This window comes from Spinacia oleracea, chromosome 6, assembly GCF_020520425.1.
Source record: "Spinacia oleracea cultivar Varoflay chromosome 6, BTI_SOV_V1, whole genome shotgun sequence".
Lineage (NCBI taxonomy): Eukaryota > Viridiplantae > Streptophyta > Magnoliopsida > Caryophyllales > Amaranthaceae > Spinacia > Spinacia oleracea.
This window is the reverse complement of record NC_079492.1, coordinates 142,042,149-142,064,204: the sequence shown is the minus strand read 5'-3', so window position 1 is coordinate 142,064,204 and position 22,056 is coordinate 142,042,149. Positions and strand designations below refer to the sequence as shown.

The 22,056-nt window shown below is 33.2% G+C and overlaps 2 protein-coding genes across 4 annotated transcripts; one reads left to right on the top strand and one right to left on the bottom strand.

Moving 5' to 3' along the window:
• The first annotated feature begins 39 nt into the window (after positions 1-39).
• LOC110784383 (uncharacterized) lies at positions 40-10,588 on the top strand. Of its 3 annotated transcripts, none has more exons than XR_002532291.2 (5): positions 40-472; positions 705-783; positions 3,059-3,127; positions 3,248-3,406; positions 10,245-10,588. XR_002532291.2 is itself a non-coding variant. In XM_021988837.2 (4 exons), exons 1-4 carry the CDS (start codon positions 66-68, stop codon positions 3,350-3,352), a joined length of 660 nt encoding a protein of 219 aa, XP_021844529.2. In that variant the 5' UTR covers positions 40-65; the 3' UTR covers positions 3,353-3,673. The 3 variants fall into 3 exon arrangements, 1 of the variants encoding a protein (XP_021844529.2); XR_002532292.2 differs by having other exon boundaries at positions 341-480; XM_021988837.2 differs by lacking the exon at positions 10,245-10,588 and having other exon boundaries at positions 3,248-3,673.
• Positions 10,589-14,540: 3,952 nt separating this feature from the next.
• Positions 14,541-15,242, bottom strand: LOC110784315 (zinc finger A20 and AN1 domain-containing stress-associated protein 4-like). Its single transcript, XM_021988754.2, has one exon. The coding sequence runs from the start codon at positions 15,152-15,154 to the stop codon at positions 14,675-14,677; it is 480 nt and encodes a 159-aa protein (XP_021844446.1). The 5' UTR covers positions 15,155-15,242; the 3' UTR covers positions 14,541-14,674.
• Between the last annotated feature and the right edge of the window lie 6,814 nt (positions 15,243-22,056).

The following is a 22,056-nucleotide window of genomic DNA, read 5'->3' as shown; positions in this document are numbered from 1 at the left end:
ATGATTAGAAATTTACAACCCAATATCAACCTAATTCATACCAAGTTCAAATGTAACCAACATCTATGACAGTACACTTGGAAAGTTCAAAAGATCCATGTCCTCTCAACTTTGAAAGGGGGCAAAAAAAACTCCCGGCAAGCCTAACACCAGCCATGTTATCCTTTGTTTCATCACTGTATCCTTCAAATTTAACCACATACCGCCTTTTCTCTCCTCCAAACCGCCCAATTCTCCGTTTACCCGCGGTTTCTTGCTGCAATCAAACCCCCAAACCCTCCAATATTTGCTCCACTCTCAAAAACCAGAAATGGGTTTCCGGTTTGTTGAGCGCTGGTGTTGCTCTGGCTTTGGTGGGTCCCGCCATTGCCGCCGATTCGACGACATTGTTGTCATCAATTGAGTTCCACGAGCCTCCCAATGCTCTCTCCCTCCCCACCTGGGCCATCCACGTGTCCAGTGTTGTTGAATGGTGAGCAGGTCTCAATTTCCGCCCCTTCTTAATCGCCTTTGTTGATTTTGCTGTTGTAATTGTTAATTTTGCTGTTTAGTTGCTGCAATTAGTTTTTGACAAATGATAATCGTAGCCCTAAATTGTGTAATGTTTATAGTTAGCCGTTAGGGTTACGTATATTAAACCCGTTAATTTTCACTTATCGGCTTTGGTTGAATTATTCTGAATTGCTAATTTGTGTGTTTGGAAGGGTGATTGCAATGGCTTTGGTGTGGCAATATGGGGATAAACCTGGGAATGAATCTTGGAAAGGTCTTTCTTGGGGAATGGTGAGTTTGTGTAACGTGCTATTGCCTTCGTTTTTCTAATTATACCATAGTGACTTTCATCGTTTGCTTCGAACAACATTGTTATTAGTATCTTTAATTATCTATTGATATGAATTTGTCACTGAATCCTGTATAAATTTGTACTCTTAAGTAACTACTGCAAGGCCATGATTTGTCATCGAAGCTTAGGTTAACTTATGCTTTTAGTTACTGCAATACTATGATGATATATATATGATTTTGTTGTCATTGAAGATTAGCTAAGCTCGCGCTTTTAACTATTGCAATTTTTTTTAAGCAGAAATAGGAAATATATTATAGGAGGTAACTAATACTTCATTGCCCAGATAACTGTTTTATAAAAGTACCAAAAGCAGCCCATAGTCATACCCAAAAACTCGTAAATAAGACTATGGCTGAGAATTAGCATAACAAGTTTACCATTACACAAAAGCAAAATAGATGAAGTTAGAGCGGTTAGCAATATATTCATTGAACTTCAACCACGACATGAGACTAGGCATCTGGATATGGAGCCAACTCCTTCTCGTAATCTTTTCTGACATTGGGAGGAGGTTGGAAATGATAAGCCTTGGCAATGGACATCTTCCTACCAATATCTGCAAGACCATGAGCAACCTTGTTCGTCTCACGTTTCACATGAAAAAGTGTGACGCACCAGTTTCTCTTCAGAAGCGAGACAACATCAGTGATAATGGGAGCAAGCTGATGATCCTGGTAGCCTTTAGGATTTTCAAGCATATATTTTAAGGCAGCAGAATCAGTTTCCAACTCCAAATGTGATATCTTTCTTTCCCAGGCAATTAGCAGCCCTTCCTTAATGGCAGTGAGTTCAGCCGAAGCAGGACCAAGAGCTTTGAAGTGGATTGAAAAACCAATGTGCCATAGCCCTTTGTCACAATGTATCACTCCACCACCTTCCGCATTATCGATATCAATCCAGGACCCATCAGTGTTCAGCTTGAAGAAAGAGGTTTGCGGAGGAGCCCACTTCCTTGGCGCAGGGAGATTTTCAGAAGAACTAGCTTCAGCTTCAGAGGAATCAGACTGCAATATATTGTTAGAAAAAGTGTAATCTGCCCAGAATTTGTTATAGAAGCTAGCACTGCTTCCCATTTTTAGTTTGAAGACAACATTATTTCTGTAAGACCAGATATGCCAAATTGCTATGGAGAAAACTCTTTGCCATTCATTAGAACCTTTTAAATTATAAGAAACCCGTTCATGCCAGTTTAAAGAAAAAAAATTGTTTAATTCAAGATCGAAAACTGATGCATGGAGCTGAAGGCTGAAGTACTATGGCAATCTCTGAAATGATGTAAATTATCTTCAATATGAATGTTACACGTGGTACAAATAGGGTTGAAGTTTGGAAGTTTATAGGAAAGGGTTTGAGCTACAGGTAAAATGGAGTGACAAACATTCCAAAGTAACATTTTGTCTTTATAGGGAATAGAGAATTTCCAAAGTTTTTTCCAGGTTTAACTATTGCAATGCTATGTCTTGGGGTATGATTTTTTCATTCAAGCTTAGGATAGTTAGGGTGTTGCTATTGCTTTCGTTGATGTTTACATTGACTCTTGGCATGCCAGAACGACAGCATGGCCTAAGTTTCTGATGTGAATATGTATGTTTCTCTGCTTTTGACGTTGTACTGTATTACCAGTAATGATCATGCTTTGAAGGATGCTCTGTACTCTGTAGTAATTTGGAATATTAAGTGAATATAAAAATGTCATAATCAGATGCTTGTTTGCCGTTAGTATGGAGAACTCCATAGGCTTAAAAGATGATAGCTGGTTAATTTGCACATATATTGATCCTTTGTCTGCTTTGGGCTTCTTAACTAGTCAGGCTTGCTTTCACAGGTTATTTGTATTGTTTTGGTATTTAAACAATCTCTATTAGTAACCGAAGGAAAAGGCAGAAAGCAAGTAATGACAAATTGACAAGGCTTCAAGCTACTTCACCATTCCTGTTTTTAGAACACCAGTGATGAGCTATGACCCAGCTTCAATGGGTGATGCAAAGCTCTTAGACCATTCAAAATTGAATTGCAAATTAATTTTTTGAAGTAAAAAAACCTGTACACGTCTTGCTGTACTGACTACTGATGTATGCATATTATGATTCCTGTTCAGTTGCTCTTGTAACTCTTGTTTAATATTAGATGTTCCTTTGGATGCTTTTATCTTAACTTACTGGTTGCAAATTACTGTCCTTTATAATATCTTGATTTTGATATTCGTTTTAGATACCCTTACTCGGCGGAGCAATGTGTGCATGTACATGGCATTTCTTTTACAATGCTGAGTCACTTGAGGTAATGATACTTTTTCGTTTGTGAATTAAGTTCTGGGAAATTGGCAACTACTCTGACTGCTTTTTGAACTATGCTAACTGATGGAATTCTTAATTAGTTTGTACTTTCTAATGTTTGCAGTTACTGGTGGCACTTCAAGCTGCATTGACTGTTTCTGGTAATGCCACTATTTGTATTGCTGCCTACCGCATATACAAGTCACAGAGTCGCTCGGAAAATTCATGAAGATACTTCAACAGAAACAACATTTAAATATACCCAGAAAGGATTGGATTTGAGGTATTTTTTTCCCCTCTCATATTGGTTAGAGTTGCTCTTCCTGTAATATAAGTATTACTTCGTATAAGATACAATGTTTTTTTTTTGTTTGATCCTTCTCCCTCCATTGTGCTGTATCTATTGTCTGAATTTTATCGAGATGAAAGAGACATACTTGTTTCTTTTATCTGTAGTAGCTATTTTTTCTAGAAGTAGGAATGGACGCAATTGACATTTTGACATCTTTTCTGTTTTCATATTGAATTGAGTAGCACGTTTTTCTTTTAATTATTTATGTTTGTATGATGTGTTTATATTTCTTATAATCCGTGGGTCACTATAACAAGTTTTAGGGCAAGTTACAATTTAGTAACTTACACTATGGATGGGGCAACTCATTCCTTTGTAACTGTTGCCGTTTATTAAATAAGTTTGCAGAAGCTTGGTAATTACTAATTAGTGCTGAGGAAGCTGGATATGTGTGCTTTAGATAGATGGAAATCTTAGCTGTATAGATATCTGATACTATTAGCCACAGCTAATCTGTATTATGGCAACTCTGGAATTGGTGTAAGGCAGAGCACTCTGCCCATTGAAAAGCTTATATTATATTCCTCTTAAATTCAGTGACTTCAGTTTATTTGGAAGGTATGGGGAAGAAATTAAAGAGTTTAAAATGTTTAATGTTGGTTTTTCATTTTTGATTCTAGGAATGTGCTGGAAGGTTTTAGGATGTGATATGTCAGTTTTGAAAACAGACAGTGTATCTTTATGAATGTGGTGTATTCTAATTGTAAGCAGCTGTGTTCGGGGGGAGTTATTGTCTATCGTTGTGGGGCTGAGGCACAGTGGTTTACCCTGTGCAGATGTTAGGGGTTCAACTCCATTGATCTCTAACTCGGGAACTTAACTGATATATAAAGCTAAATGATACTCCGTAGACCGTAGTACCCAATTTTTCCAATTTGTTCGTTCAATTTATAATTCATGGATTATTGATAAGACCCTTCCACTTACAATTAGCACCACCTTAAAAAGGCATGACCACAAGCTTTTATTACCAGAAAGAGTTTGTTATGGTTTAAAGAGTACTATTTTAGACAGTAGTTTGTTATAGGACTAACAAATTCTTTTCATATGTCATGACTCATAAGGTTAAAAACGAAGTAAGTGAGTAAACCATCTATCCATGTTAGCGCTTTTGACAGGTTGTTTATATTAGTTTATTAGGTTTGCTGTTATTAAACAGTGAGTAAACCATCTATCTATAGTAGGAGTTGACCGACCTTCCACAGGGAGAAAAAAGAGAGCAAGGGAAGGGGATGAAATTTTAGTCTTTACTAATCAAGGGATTACCAGTAAGTCAAAAGTTACATTACACAAAATTAATAAATAACAAATCCAAGAAAAGAGAAGGAAAGAAAATGAAATATTCAAGAGGCCTGTAGTAAGTGTAGTAGCGATCAAGGGAAAGACGTATGAGATGGTTTGTTCTGTTGACATTATCACCACAATGAAAACTTTTGGTTTTTTAAATCTTTCCTATCTTACAAAAAAAAAGTACTTGTATTTATATTCTACGTATATGAGATTAAGAAGTATTTAATTTTCCATTTTACATGATTGTAGAGCTCAAGTTTGTTGACTTTCTTTGCAATTATTTGCCTTTTTATGAACTTGCGTTATGCAAGGACAAAATACCTTGTTTTTAGTCAATGTCATGAATGTATAAGTTGATTTCTAAAACAAGAAAAAGTTGATTTGAGAATTGAGAGATCTAGGGGCTGGTAATTGACAACTTTGAGGGGATATGTTCAAGTCCTACGAAATGGAAAGTGGAAACTTTGACAAGAGGGTTAATTGTAGAGTATGTAGACTGCCAAAGTTGATATGATTTATAAGAGTTCTTTAATTCTGCTTGAAATTTTGTGATTGTTTGGAACCATTATAGCAGTGAGGACAGCGAAATGTTAGCAGCCGTTCAACATCCCTCAAACAGCGTCTTCCTAATAGCTTATAGCGTGAACTCAGGATGAATTATATTGAACCTATCTTGCATATGAGTGGTCTAGGTTTTCTCAAATAGAGCATTAGCGACAGTTACAAACGCAAAAGTTAGCTACAGTTTGTATAATGAAGTATTTGTCAGGTTAAGCCTCTAGTTTGTATATTGATGGTGTAGGAAGAAGGATGAGGGTTTGTCTTTGATCTGTTTTGTGTCTATTATACCAATCAATATTATTCACAATAATATTCAACTTGGATTAGATCAAGTACTGTTAGGATGTACCATGCAAGTCTAGTAATTTGAATCAGAAATTCGGTATGGATTATTTTTGTCAGATCTAGTTCTAGCGGACGAAGACCACTTCCATGCATGATACCTAACACCTAGACAGAAAGGTTAATTCTTACTACTGGGTGGTTAGATTACAAAGTGGGAAATGGTTTAAGATCATAGTTATAATGTTATATTAACATATGTTTATTATTTCTAAAAGGGGTCAGGGTTAATGATTAATTTGCCGCGTCTGAAGACTAACTGTTTTTTTTACTAGTCATTTTATAGCATCAATCTTTGTGTAGTTCAGTGTATCTCCTACGTCATTTGGTTTTAAGTTTTTTAACTACTATGATTGCTTTGACTGATAAACTTAGATTTTGTGTTTTTTGTTTAATTATTGGGACAACTTGGATACAAATTTGAAACCATTTCCCAGTAAAATTTCTGGGAAGAGTTTTTTTTTTTTTTTTTGGGTTGTTGTTGTAGTCATGATTGCATTTTGACAAGATGCCCCCTTACTATTTCATGAAAAGGTGAGCAAAGAAAGGTGATTATCACTGGATTGCGAAGGTTGTACTGTAGTACCGACGGAAGTTTCGCGATTTAATACTTTTCATCTGAAAATAGTAGTTGCGTATGTATACTACTTTAAGATATACCAAAAACATTGTTATTTCTCCTAAAATAAAACAATTTATTTCCGACATTTTAAAATAGTATACGTAACTAGATTACTTTGTTTTCTTTTAAGAAGAGTAACAAATTCAGCCAAAGAAAAAAAAGGAAATGCTAAAGTTTCAAAGCATTGTTTTAAAGGTTTTTTAGGAAAAAATATTATGGTGAATTTAATCATGGAGGGATGTTATAAGGATGTGTTATTTGGGGACTTGGGTACTTAGTGTCAAACACTATTACATATCCAATGTCTTCGGTTATTCTGTGAAAATCATCCATCCATTTCATCCTAAAATAAAGTATCCAAGTGTCCACATCCATGTCGGATTGTGGAAATGTACGAATGTATGATATATTGATATGGGTACTTGAGGTGAAATGAAGAGTGACTATTTTTTTTATTAGATTATTTTGCAAATTTCTGCTTAGTATAGAAAACCTAAATACTAGTAGTATGACATTGGACCCATTGCTAAGTAGTAAGATGGAGATACAACAAAAATGAAACACATAGGTACAGTTACTGTTGCTACTTAGTTGTAGTAGCTCTACACCCCCAAAACTTATAAACAGTAGCAGTAGAAGTAGCAATAGCAGTTGTACAGAGTACTAAGATTTTACCCCTTGTTATTACTAGTACGGAGTATTATATTTACCTATTATAACCCGTATATTTCTTTTTAGGTTATCCCCTAATAATCTTCCTACGGATTAATGTTAGTGTTAAAAGAAGAAAAAAACCTTATTCTACTAGGAATTATTAACTTTGTTTTTTATTCTATGCACTTAAACAAGCTACTTGAGCTCGACTTCAAACAACGTACAGAGTATTTGTGAAACAAGCTCGAACGACCAAAAACATAAACGAATTAGTTTTATTTAATTTTTGAATGTTGTGTGATGCAAGTCATGCAACATACTCTGTCCTACATATTGAAGGCAGAGCAAAATAATTTACCCCTTTTGCATAAAAAAAAAGCCTTATTCTTTCCAATTACTACCAAACCCAAAGTGCAAGGGACCCTTTTTGTCCCTTTCTTTGATTTTTCACTTTTGATGCTTTTACATCTGAAACACTCCCTTCATTCACTGATAACTCCAAAGCACATTCAGTGTTGTATGGGCTGAATTCTAGGAGATGTTTTAACCATTGTTCATTATGTTTTCATTGCTACTCCTTTTTAGGCGAATTTCCTAGCAAAAACTTACTCCCTACTTCGTATTTACATTATGTTGTAGGGTTAGTTTCTTCTTTTTTTCACTCCTCTTTTGCCATTTTGTCCTGGTTCACCCCATATCATCTTTTTTCAGATACTGTGATTATTCTTTTAAGAGAATTATCCTTTTTGTCCAATAACTCGAATAAAAAAGCGAGTTTTTTTTTTGAAAAAACATAGGTATCTTAGATTCGAAGGCTTGAAAATGTTTGAGGATTGAACCTGAAGATAAAACAATTAAACCAAAATTAAGGCGTCTCTTTTATGTCGATTTAGGTAGTTTTGTTAGCTGTAAATGGATAGATTGAAAAATGGAAATGCATTTGCATGCAATTGTGGATATTCTTGTAACCGTGCACCTGCTTGAATGCTACTTATATTATGCTAAAATAATAATACTTCTGTATATTACATAAAGCTCTTCTAGTACAAACTAAACATTTTACACTTAATACATAAAAAATTATCAGGATCTTTGGATCATGTTACAAGGAGAGATAGTGGCCAATGAAAAAATTCTCTGATTATTTTTTAATCCACCCCTAATTAACCTATATTAAAAATAATACTAATAAATATAACAGTAGGACTTTGGAATACTAGCAGTCTAGCATATAATACTATATTATGCAGCTCATGAAAATTAGATGACGAGCTTAATTCCTGCTAGCTGATTTGAATTTCTTCTGAAACTGAGAAAGGAGAGCTAGGTTTTCTTGTTGAAGGCGGATAGCCTTTTGCCTTAGCTTTTCATTCTCTTCCAAAATACTTCTGTTCTGTAAGTACAACTTCAGGTTCGTCAGCTCCATGTCTTCCTTGTACGTTCCTTCAAACTTCCTCCTGTTCGACCAAATCACACGTTAAAACCCTGTATAGTGTGGAGGATCATACCAAAAGAGAATCGAAAAATAGGTATAGTATATAGTATAGGCTATAGGCTATAGACTATAGAGTTATTACATGTAAAGACCTACCTTACGATAAGGCAATGAACTCGAACTTTTGATTTCCTAGAGGATCGTTGGCCATTGCAAGGAGTTAGAGGAGACTGCAGCCAATCTTTTGCACAGCACATTGTGTGATTGCTAAGTAAGCCTGGTTAAAATGTTTAGGTATAGAGATAAAGGAAGGATGAAGGTGTTGGTGGTGACGTTTGCTGAGATGAATTGGAGTTGAATGGAAGTGGATTGAAGGGGGGGAAGGTGAGGTCCTTTAAATAGAAGGTATTATGGGATGTAGAAGTGGTGAAATGGTGGGCTAGGTAAGAGAGAGAAAACAAGTGTAGAGAGAGAATATGAATACATATTTTCTTCTTCAATGGTAATGATGGCAAGTAGACTCATGATTACAAAGTTTGGCAATCCCATCTTTGGCACCCAAAGAGTTAATAAAAAAAGCCTAAGAAGATGGAAACACACCCTTGTTGCTCCATCCCTTTCTTGCCACCATTTTGTTCTTTGACATCTCCCACCGGCACCCCCTTCTTAGTAGAGGTTTAAAACCCGATCAACAATACCCCTTATCGTTTTTGTCTGAATTTAGTTGTTACATTACTGGTTCAAAATATGTTATCAAGATCGCAATTAATTTAATATTAAAGACGTTTTATTTTATTTTATTGTTGACTTTGACCTAGTTATTGGAGTATCTAATTGTCTAGTTGATGTGAGAATTTGGTTCTTGTTTGTGTTTGCCAATGGTAATCACGAGCCGGGTCTACTTGCAATTTGCTATACTAAGTACTATTCCCTCCGTCCCGGAATACACGCACCGGTATTTTGAGGCTTACCTGTCATAAGGTACAAAGTTTAGGTAATGGTTCTTATCTAAATTTGAAAAATCGTTAATGATTTTGAATGCTCATGGTGTAATTTCTTAGATTTCTAAGGCCCCCATTTGGTTTGATTACCAAAATTTACTATAGAATATCCCATTAAAGGCCAACTATATCTCTGTCAAAATTTTGCTTTTCTTTTTCAAATTTTTATTTTTATTTTTATTTTTATTTTTGTTGTTTTATTGTTTGCTAAACAGAACGAAGTTTCGGGTGGGCATGGGTGGCCCAAAGAAAAAGAGATATCCACAGAAATAGGATTAGTTAATTAGTTAATCCGGGTCCATGCAGGCTATACTTATGCTAGAAATTATGTGATTTGATTTCCACGTGTGATAAGTGTTTCCGTAATGGAATATTATTAGTAATTAATTAATCATAGTACGAGGCTAATTAAGACAATTAATGAAGGGATCATGGTCTTCTCTCTCTAATTAACCCCATTAATTACCTTTCTCATAATTAATCCTTGTTTCATAATTAGGTTTGAACACAAACATTCAACAGTCAAACTTCTTTTTGGGGGGTCGTTATTAGTCTTATTACCCTTTCTCCTTTTATTTTACCGCGTCCTCCTCTGAATTTGTTGACGAATTGCACGTTTGCATTGCCCTACATCGTGTTTCTTCAGTTTTATACTACGTACTTCGTAGGTTGTAGTCTCTTTGTTGAATGAACTTGTTCTCAAAAGAAAACAAAAAGAATATGTATATACCTATACTTTGGATCATGCAATTATAGAGAAAGCTTATATGGGTTCCTTATTTCATTTTAAATTACTCGCAGTAGTTTGACTTTTAATACTATTTATGTGTTCACTTGACATTCTTTTTATTTTTTATTTTTTAGTTTTGCACATTCGGTTCACCGGAGCTTAGTCATCCGGATCCGACCCGGGTTGCACACATTGTTTATGGTGGGTGAGTCTCCCAATAAGAGTTTCTGCATACGGCGAGACTCGAACCCGAGACCTCCCTTAAGCGGCATCAAGTTGTTTACCACTTGAGTCAACTCTATGTTGGTACTTGACATTCTTTTTACTAATATGTGAAAAATATGTTAGTGTGGAAGATGTTGAGTTTGTTTAAGTACTTCAAAATATAAACTATCTGTTATCTTTTTACTAATAGATAATTAAAGATAATTATTGTTTTAAGCTATAATAATTAATAAATAAAAGTATTTTGTCATAATTATATGGACTTATAGAAGAGTAGAATATAATAATTTAAGTTTGAAAAAAGAATGAAAATAGAGAAGGTTTGATGCCTACACCCACCACTTGAATGCTCACTTATTCCTTCGTTTACCAAATTGATATTCCTTCCAAAAAAACAATCAAAATCAAATACGACTAATTAAAATAAACAAATGATGGTTTGATAATAATATTAGTCAACAAAGAAATGAAGTTGCATGCACTCCCTTACCTTGCGTCTATTTATTCTACCCTGCCCTCAAGTGATTTATATGGATTTCTATCTGTTTTTCTCCCTACATTATATATTGTACGTAGTACTTCACCAAATATTAAAGTATATGAATTAATCATGATACTTTGGCAAAATACATGAATATTTTCAAATATATACTTATGTATATATACGGATCGTTTCTATTGAAAACAACTCTCGCAATGCATAAAGTAAAAGGAAAAAAATTGAAGAATAAAAGATAAATGTTTGTCTGACGTTATTGTAGTTTAATACGTAGTATTATATAAAATTATAAATAGTGATCGAACTGAATGTACTGCCCAAATATTGGACGTATTTCATGGGAAGTGATAAATCCAAGGAAATTTTTACTCCTTCCAAGAAAATCCTCATTTTTTCAAAGATGATTTCCTTGGAAGAAGTGAATTATTCCTTGGATTTATCATTTCTCGTATTTCATATAGTGCAATTTCACATGGAAGTTAATGATGATAAATTGGCAAACTCCATGAAATTGTCAAATATATTGATCGGACCTTTTGGGTATAGTTGCACTAGTAGAAAATTGTATGACATTCATCATATATGGGATAGGGGGGTGTCAACAATGTCATGAATATCAAATGTTTGATGGATTCCCTTCTTCTCTTATGAGTTATGATTATAATCATGTATTTCATAATTCATCATGGCAATTCTTGAACTTGTGTGAGAAAATAGGCCACAAGAAATTGATAAATTTCAACTTTATGAATCATGACTTTTGATTTTTTGGGGGTAAACTTGAGGAGCTGTATTTCCCTTTCTTTTTTTTTCTTTTTTTTTGCTTGGTTATACAATAGCCAAATTAGCAATTATACGTCTTTTGTCTGTGCTCCTAGCCTCCTATTGCACTTCATCATACTCCGTATGAGTTTACTTCGATCCCCTTCTTACTTACAAATTAAACATGTGTACATCAAAACATTAATTGATAATACAAACTTTTATATAAGGCGTCTTACACAAAAGACCGTAATTGTAATATATAAGTTAAGTAATGAAACCAATTAGTTAAGCACTGGAACTAATTAGTTAAGTACGGGAACCAATTAGATAAACACTGAAACTAATTAGGTAAACAATCAAGTAGTCTTTTCGATAAGGCGGTCTTACATAAAAGTTGTCGAATTGATAAAGTCTTAAACAAATGGTATCTAAGATCTGAGTCGAATCTCGTACATTATTTGTTTTGTGACTCTATGTACAACAAAAAAAGAAAAAAAAATAAACCTTACAAATTGAACTTGTAGTCGATTTTGCTATGGTGATGGTTTGATATGAATCTTATTGAGTCATCCCTAGACAAGAACATTTGTTTGACATCATAGCCTTATACTTGGGGAGTTAGGGTAGATTTTGTGACTAAATTTGAGAGTTTTACGGAGAGATAAAAAAAAGGTGTTTACATGATTCTTAACCTTATACAATGTGTTTTGCCCTACTACGATTTTATATTGAATTGGATGCATGACTTGTAGTAGTTGTAAATAGTAATATCTAATTAGGTGACATATTGACATGTACGTTTGTGTGATCACAAATTCTTACTCCTTATTTACAAGTGGTGTACAATAAATATTGTACACCGGAGTAAAATTTGACTCAAAATGCTTGAAAATTACCTTTATATATATATATATATATATATATATATATATATATATAAGTTATCTATTTTTTAGTGATAATTTTTTTTCATTTTAATAATAAAAAAAAATCTTCGAAATCACTAATAATGTATAAAATTAATCATTTAACCTTTAAAATGTTTATCTATCAACTTCTTTTTTTTGAATATAAAATTTATAAAAACTAGGTTAAAGTTACAAAAAACTGCTTAAAAGTTGGTGAGACTAGTGACTTTTTTATTTATTAATTTGACATATTATGAGGTGACTTCTGCTGTAATACCAAGTATGGATTACTATTTTTAAACAGAGTAACAATTCCTTTATCTTTTATGTGCCTCTATTTGACCAAAATACCCTCAACCTCTTTTCCCGCCCTCCTCCCTGTCTTTCCCCTCTCTCCTCCTCCCCTCCCTGTTATACTTCACTGCATTTACTCTGCTTCCCCCTTACCGCATCCACAACCTCGCCGCAAACCTTAGCAATCATCACAAAGACGTACAAGAGATCAATGAAGCTTATTGGAATTATAGTGTTGCATCATTCAATTTTGGATTTTGAATTATTGTGAATTCATTCTACATATATTTGAGGCACTCTGTTTTGCAAGCGTTTTTAATACTGGTTGCCAGGAAGGCAAACAATGTCCTTCCTATTGAAAAGCCCTTTGTTTGTGAGACTTGGAAATTCGTTTTTGATTTCGTGGTCAATCAATGTTGGAGAATACAAGGTAAGTAGATGCTTCTAGTGATCCATAGTAATATAATGAAACTCTTTGTTGGATTTAGTTTCAATCAATTACAGGGGAACTTAACCTAGAATGTTTCGATCAATTCTGGTCTGTAGTTTAGAAGTTTAAATTCTTTTAGTCTGATATGAACTTTCTTATCTGGTTTGGTTATGATCTGGTCTAGAATAAGATGAAGAGAATATAGCCTAATTTAGAACATTAGATATAGTAGATCTAATATTACAAACACCATTAGAATTGAAGAGAATATAGTCTAATACAGAACACTGTACGTATAGTAATAAGAATAAGGTGTTCACTTTATAAAAGAATAAGGTGAAGAGAACATAGTCTAACGCAGAGTTGTTTGAGACTAAATAATGGATCTAATCTTACAAACACCATTAAAAACCAGATCACTAGAACAGCATAATCCCATCTCTGTTAACGGAAATCCAGTGTAAAATAAAAGATTACTCAATACATTAGTTAAAGATGACTGAATATATTGCTGATAAATCTGCTTGTACAGCTCTAAAGCTAATTAGTTATGATTAGTTATAATCCTAGAGTAGGGATTAACATGAGATAAGACTTCTGAAATGGTATTGACAGCATGGTTGTAGGCCTTAAGTCACCGTAAGTTCACACGAACAAGTCATACAAAGTACTTGAGGATTATAGCTTTCTGTTTTCTAATAGTCTTCGAATTTTTGTCGAAAACTTATTGTGTGAAACACGCTTATTTGTGTGTGAAAATATCTTAAAATAACCTACGGAGTATTTTATCTAAATTTATCTGAACTTATTTTGTTTGAAAAAGTCAAATAAACCGAACAGAACAGAGTCGTATATCGCAGACATTACATAACCAGAATCAAGCTAAGTCTAATGTTTCATCTTCGATTCTCCATGTTTACTTCTTAGAGAACGGAGGAGTAACCAAAGAATTTCATACTCTCTTTCCAACTACGGACAGTCTTACAACGAACAAGAAGATTGGTTGTTACTCTCTCTTTCCCTATTTGTTTCCCCATATTTTTGGTAAAAGACAAAGAACACAACCAATGCCTTTATACCTAGAATGAATCTAAGATGGAAAAATTCTCGAATCTTCTACCATAGACAGGATAGCCAATTGTTTCCTAGTTTAAACTATTAAAATTTTGTAGTTGCAAATCTTGCAATTGAATTATTACCTGTAATAAGCAGGGCAATCAGAAGTTTCTTGATGCTTAATCAAGAAGTCAAGATCAGTAATTGCATTAAAAGTTTTCTGAAATTAACTATAACATACGATACGAAGAAATATCATGGAAGAAATTAAAGATTTGTTTTTATTTTATAATAAAAAAAATAGTTTCACAATGGGCGAAATAACTAACTGAACATAACCAATATACTTCGTATTATCTGTCTCCGGATTGAAAGTTTGTGTGATGATCAGAATTTCTGTAGTTTGTCAGGTACGACGAGAGGGTTTTCCTTAGCAATGGCGACTTTACCAGCAAGCTTATGACCAAAGGTACACTTATGTTCTTCAGGGTACCTATGAGGCCCACAAAAAGTACTCCCACATTTGCACGTAAACCCTAAAAGTCCAACCTTCTTGTTACAACACTCGCACCTGTTTTTCCGAACAACAACCTCCTTCACAACAACCTCTTTCTCCTCCTCAACCACCGTGTTCGACGACAATGATAGCACGCTCAAGGACTTCTCAATGGCGGCTGTGACGGAGGAGGAGGAGGAGGAGGTGGTGGTGCTGGTGCTGGTGCTGGTTATGCCCTCTTTGACGCAGTATTCTTTGTAACACTTTGAGCATAGATCCATGGTCGCTGCCGAACCGAAAAAACCGCACCCGTTTTCGCAGTACTTTGGGCTGTCGGATTGCTGGAAACTTGCTTCATGGTTGTTCATCATCTTCTCCGTGTTGGAAATTTGGAATCACGGGTTTTGATTTCGACTTTTTTTTTTATAGAGAGGTTTGGAGGATTGAAGGTATACTTGTTTGATAGCCATTAGCACACTTTTTATATAGGTGGAAAAAAAGATAAGTCGAGTAGGACTCGGGTTAATTAGTTAGGTTTGTTTTTGTTACGGATAAGGAGTTTAGGTTCGGGTAATAGAACAAACATAACCTTTTTTTATCCTATAAAGGATTTTATTCTAGGTCAAACAAATTTAACTAGACTTACATATTTTAACCGTACATTAATCTTTTTATTTAGATGACCTTTATTTCTTGAACTTATCAATCCGAACTTCCGAAGTTGTCAAAATAACCTTTTAATTCTTAAATATAATATACTAGGTTTTAAGCACATGCGATGCACGATTTTATGTTTAATAGTTTTCTTATTATACATTTATAGGAAATGAAGTTATCTATTTGACCATCTATTACGTACCTTACTCTAAAAGTCTATTTATACTATTTTTTAAAAAAAATCAATCTATTTAAATTATTTAATTATTGATAATTTATTGTTTCTAAAATTCTATTACGCGCGTATCGTACATAGTACATGTTTATGATCAATGGTAAATGTGACAAATATGATAAGGTCAGAATATCATGAAAATAAATAATTTATACTCCTTCCCTTCCAAATTAGTCTTTACACTTAGTGTGACATAAAGTTCTATTAATTTATTAGAAAAGTAGAGAAATTAGATAGTGGTATATTATTTTAATTGAATGCGAGAAGGTGTGGACTCTTGCTTTTGATAGTGTGAAAAGAGAGGTACTAAAATAATGGCAGGGTCTTTTCTAAAATAGAAATGTAAAAAACTAATCTGTAACATATGAAAATGAAAAGTGTAAAACCTACAGAGTAATATGGGACAGTGGAAGTAATTGCAAACTGAAATAACTTATAATTGCAGCACCTTAAATTTATCATGTACTCCGTACTTGATGAATGTAATGGAAACCGTTTATTCCATTTTGTTGGGGGGAATAAGAAATATTTTATGGAGTACTCCGTATATGACAACTTCTTTTGGTTTATCAATTTCTTTCCCATTAATTAATACAAAATTGTCATCATTCCTGAAGTTATAGTTTATTGTTATACAAACTCATACTTTTTTCTTATCTCAAACTCTACATATTTATTGATCTATTTTATTTATCTCAAACTCTACATGTTTGAGTACCTATTTAGTTAATTTCCTATACATGGTAAATTTTATCTTTATTGAACTATTAATTAATATCCTCTTTAATATAGAGTAGTTTGTTGACCTAATTTTTATATTCTTAAATTTTTAAATTATTATACTCTAAGTATTCCCCTGATCTAATTTTATTATCTTTTACTAATTATTCACCAATTCTTTGATGATTTAACTACTTTAATAAGATAAAATTTCGAATTACATTATAATTTTCCTTTTTGTAAAATTTATTACTTTGTAGGTAGATTGGTGCAAAGTGCGCGCGATACTTTATGTACTTGGTTACAACCGTCCGTCAAAAAAAATGTAATTTAGTAGAAAATATTAGTTTTATAATTACATAAAAGTAACTAATTAAGATTCATGTTCTTATGATAATGAATACATACTTTAAAAAAATTTGTATTACTCCACGTACTCCTAAATTAAACTGAATATTTCATACCAGTCTTACAGGATTCCAAATATAGTTTGTCTTCCGGCTAATTGGGATTATAGTTAAAAGTGATTTCATTATATGAACCATATATGTAATTCTTAATGACTCAATTGTCGGTGTTTTTATCTTCATATCTTGGAAGAACCATAAATACGAAAAAGACGCATCATTGCTTAATTAACACTGGACAAATTAAATATATACAATATTAGTAATTAATTAATAAAATATATATGTGGCACCTAATTACTTATCTACTTGACACTCGGCCTTTTTAATTCAAAAATAATTTCGAAATCTTATTTTTCATTGGCCAAAATCATTATATTTCCTACGTGGCTTAATATTGGATTGGTGTTTGATTTGGAGTGAATTTATTTTAGATTAATGTTTGATTAGGATAAATATATATGTGGCACCTAATTATTTATCTACTTGACACTCGACTTTTTTAATGCAAAAATAATTTCGAAATCTTATTTTTCATTGGCCAAAACCATTATATTTCCTACGTGGCGCTTTAATATTGTATTAGTGTTTGATTTGGAGTGAATTTATTTTAGATTAATGTTTGATTAGGATAAATTTTATTTTAGATTTTTTTAATTATTAAAGTGTTTGATTTTGGATGGAGTTGTATATATTAATAATTAATTAATTAAAATATCTATGTGACACCTAATTAATTATCTACGTGGCAGTCAAATTTTTTAATTCAAAAATAATTTAGAAATCTTATTTTTCATTGGCCGAAACCATTAGTAATCCTAGGTGGCGCTCTAATATTTCAGCAAATATGCCTCCTTTATATAGATATATTAGATTAGATTCGAAGTTATTAATTTTTACTGAAATTGATTGTTACAGATGGTTGTTAATTAATCTTACCTATTTTTATGTTTCTAGTGTATTTAAATGTAAAAAACAACAATATCTTATTTATTTTGTTATTGTTACAACAGACCTTTACTTTGTTGAAAGCTATTAGGCGTCGTGCATGGTGTACCCAAAGCTATTTCTATGTTCATTGATGAATGATGATCCCTTACACGTTTTCTCCTCACATGCAAGGAGAAATTAAATATAAGATAATGCACCTAATATATTATACTCTATAATATTATTAAATTTATGACTCCGTATATTATTTCGTCTGAGATTATACAAAGTACGTATTATAAGCTTAATACAAATGTTTAAAAGATAGTTTGTGATGGGTTGGCCTTGCTATCACGCAGGGATGAAGACGTCGGGTTTTTTTTCGAAGCAAGCGTTAGACTATTTGGTTCATAAGTGCAACTACTTATGTGACTTTGACTACTCTATAAGAAGAACTATTTGTATGTTGTAAATAATTTATGTAATAGCTTAGGACTCCTTCAGTATCGTTTTTTATTTCCAGTTTTCTGTTTTTTATAAAACTAAAATCAAAATATGAAAACCACAAAAAAGTAGTTTTCAATTTTTTGTTATCAGATTTCAAAATTAACATGTTTACAATAGGTATGACTATTTTTTAGTTGATAATTCAATCTAAATCATATGATTTACAACACCAAAAAAAAAATGGAAACTGATAGTTATACTGAACGGACCCTTAACTAATTTGCTAAAAGTGCAATTATTTGTATTATATTTTAAGGATTTTTCATGAAATACCCGCAAGTTTTGGCGTAATTCAACAAATGCCCCTCAACTTTCAGAAATTCATAAAATACCCTTATTTCAATACTTAGTACACGAAGTACCCCTGTGAGGTCACCAACCCTAATTAATCCACTTAACCCACCCATTAACCCATTTTTCCTTAATTACTTTTTCTTTTCTCTCACTGCCTTCCTTCTTCCTTTCCCTCCTCCACTGAAATATGATTTCACCGACAGCCACCCTCATTTCTTTCTCCTCGCCTTCCTCTTCCTCTCCTCCGTTGCCGGCGTAAAAGTCTCCCCACACACCTTCGGCTTCCTCTTTGACCAAACATACTATGATACATCGTCGTCCCTCCTTCCAGCTCCGCCAAGTTTCTCGGATTAATAACCGGCAGTTGGTGGAAATCAGTAGCTCGACCATCACATTAATTATAAACACAAACAACCGTCTGATTTTCAGTAGTTCTCAAGTTTTTCGGCGTCTCTAATCAATTTTCCCGGCAAAAACAATCAAATTTTTGGGCAAAATCAATCAAATTTTAAGGCGAATTAGAAATTGAAATTAGAATTTGGTGAGGAGAAGGAAGATGATGAATTGATGATAGTGAAGATGGTGAAAGCAGCGAAGAGGACATTGATGTTTACTGGCTCCCTCATTTCCCTTTCTTGTTATTTTTTGCAAGTATTATGTTGTCACTTACATTGAGCTGATTATTTGCCCCATTTGTATCCCTCTATAGTTTTGGTCTAGTTTTATGTTGATCTTGAACTCTTGTTGGATCTGATCTGGATTTTGGAGGGACCATTTCTTGTAATCTATGTCGGAAGCTCGGAATTTGGAATTGTGGGATGAAGGGGAAAGTTATATAGGAAGGGAAGGGGTTAATTAATTAGGGAAGGAGGGAGGAGGAGATATGGTGTTGTTATTGTTTCTTGGTGGCGGCTCGCAAGTCGACAGGGCAGCTGGTGGCAGACATCGGAGGAAGAGGAGATATAGTGTTGTTATTGTTGGATATCTTGATTTTTGGGTGGGTTAATTAGGTTTGTTAATGGATGGGTTAATTATGGGTGTTAATTAGGGATTAGCTAGGTTAATTAGATGTTAATTGTTTGATTCTAGGTTTGATGAAGTCATTAAATATATTTGGTGCATTAAGCTTTGAAATAGGGGTATTTGGTACATTAATTATTGAAATATAGGTTTTTTTATGAATTTCTGAAATTCGAGGGGTATTTGGTGAATTACGCCAAAATTCGGGGTATTTCATGAAAAATCTGTATATTTTAACTACACTATTTACGAACTTAATTATTCAGCTCGTGCAATTATTTGTACTATATTATAATCAACTTAAATAATAGGCTAACTATTCAGCTCATAAGAAAAATGATTTATATTATATTATACTTTAACTATGTTTTGACACCGGATTTTTTGCCTTTTGACGGCAAGACTGCAAACCTTGTGCGGACGAGTGTCTCAAAGCCTTGTAGGGGTACGAGCAAGCGTTTGATTTTGAAAAGGCACTATTGCCTTTTGATGACAAGAATGAGGGTCGATCGAGAGTCGGGACACTTGTGTGCGTACAGCATGCACAAGCGAGATAGACGGCGATAATTTATTTAATTGTGGAATTTATGGTGCCTTATAGCAGCTAACAACAATATTAATGCACACAACAAAATACAAGCAATAAACTATTGGTTAGAATGGAAATATATAAATTTATTTATTCATGCCTGTCATAGAGAGGTTTATTTTGGATTAGCTATAAAATACCATTGAAGACTAGATTAAAAATAACTCAGTAACTATATCTAAAACCTGAAATCTAGAAAATTCCTAAACGCATTAGATAAGCAACACAAGTAAAGTAGATTGAATTCTAACCCTTTGTCACAACTCACAACCTTTCATCAATTAGTATAGCAATTTCCTTTGTCACATACGACTAAAGTAGATTGGATTCTAGCCCTTAGTATAGTAGTATAGCAAGGGCATTATTTCCTTCATGCTCCCACTTAGTCGTATGTGACAAAGGAAATTGCTATACTAATATACTAGTATAGCAAATACAAGTAAAGTAGATTGGATTCTAACCTTTTGTCACAATTCCCACTAATTACAACAAACAAAACTCCAGTTTGCTTAAATAACCAGCATACACATATTAAGTATAGCAATTTAGGTGAGCAAATCTATAACTATTACTAAAAGAAATACTGCTGACATCATCCTACCCCAAACCGCACACGTGTCACTTTCACAATGAAAATTTTCCCGCTTAAATATATTGATCACATTATAAATTTCTATCATCATACAGACCATATTGCCCTTATGAAAGACAATTGTCGCGTATGATTTGATTACTCTATATATTGGAAAATATCGCATGTGATTTGACTGGTTAGTCCTTGACTGCTCTCATTCCTCCCATCCGAATATTTTCACCTTATTTTACCAATCCTCCTTCTGCAATCTACTATGGACTTATGGAGTACCCTCTTCGCGCGCTTATTCTCTTCTAAATGGATACCCTCTTCCTTATTCTCCTCTAGATTTCATTTTGATTATTTTTCTATGAAAAATCTATATTTCAAAATCACTTCTGATATAATTTATTTTCTTCTATGGAGTATATATTTTGATTAATCATCCTGAAATAATTAGGGTTTATGATTTATTGAATCGTGTGCTCATGCTCTGCTACTTTTATTTATTTATTTTCAAATAGTGAATTGAAATTGATTAATGGCGGCGCATCAGATAAAATGTCGAGAATTGATAGAAATTTGAGGACGCACACGGAAGTTTTGATAGACCTGAATAATATAACAAAATTGCATTTTTATCATTGACTACGTTGATAAGAATTGTACAACTATATTTACGAGAGTCCATATATCACTCACGTATCTCTTTTATAGAACACTTGTAGGAGCTTTCTTGATTAGCCCAGCTCTCAGTTTATGCACATACTACATATTTATAGTGGTTGTATCCTAGTTTCTAGATTTTTCTACGCTTGTCTAATATTACACATTTTCACATTAAGTGTCTAAGATATTTCAAATATATCATCACTTAATTTCTCATTAGTCATTACCTATCTACATTTTTCTAGATTAATCTCTACTAAGAATTGCATTGTCGTAGAGAAGTTGCAGTTATGGCGGCGGTGGTTAAGCCCGAGGTTGTCATTACGGCTGCGTGCTGACCAAAGTTTCAGATTCATCGTCGCGTTGAAGGTTTTTTCTCAATTTTTTTCTTTATAAAAAATGCTTTTTTCCCAATTATCTCATGCCATCGATGAACAATTGAATGAATTGATGTATCGGTGCTAGTTTATAAGTAATTTCTCTCCTTCTAACTATTTTGTTTTTTATTATTTAGAAAATCTCCATCTCAATACTAATAATTCAGTTTTAGTTAAAACTATGTCTTTTGTAATTTTTTAGTTTTAAGTTTTGAGGAATTTGTTTTCTGGAATGTGATTTTTAAAATTTAGGAATCTAAATTATTCCATTTTCTATAACGATTGATTTATAAA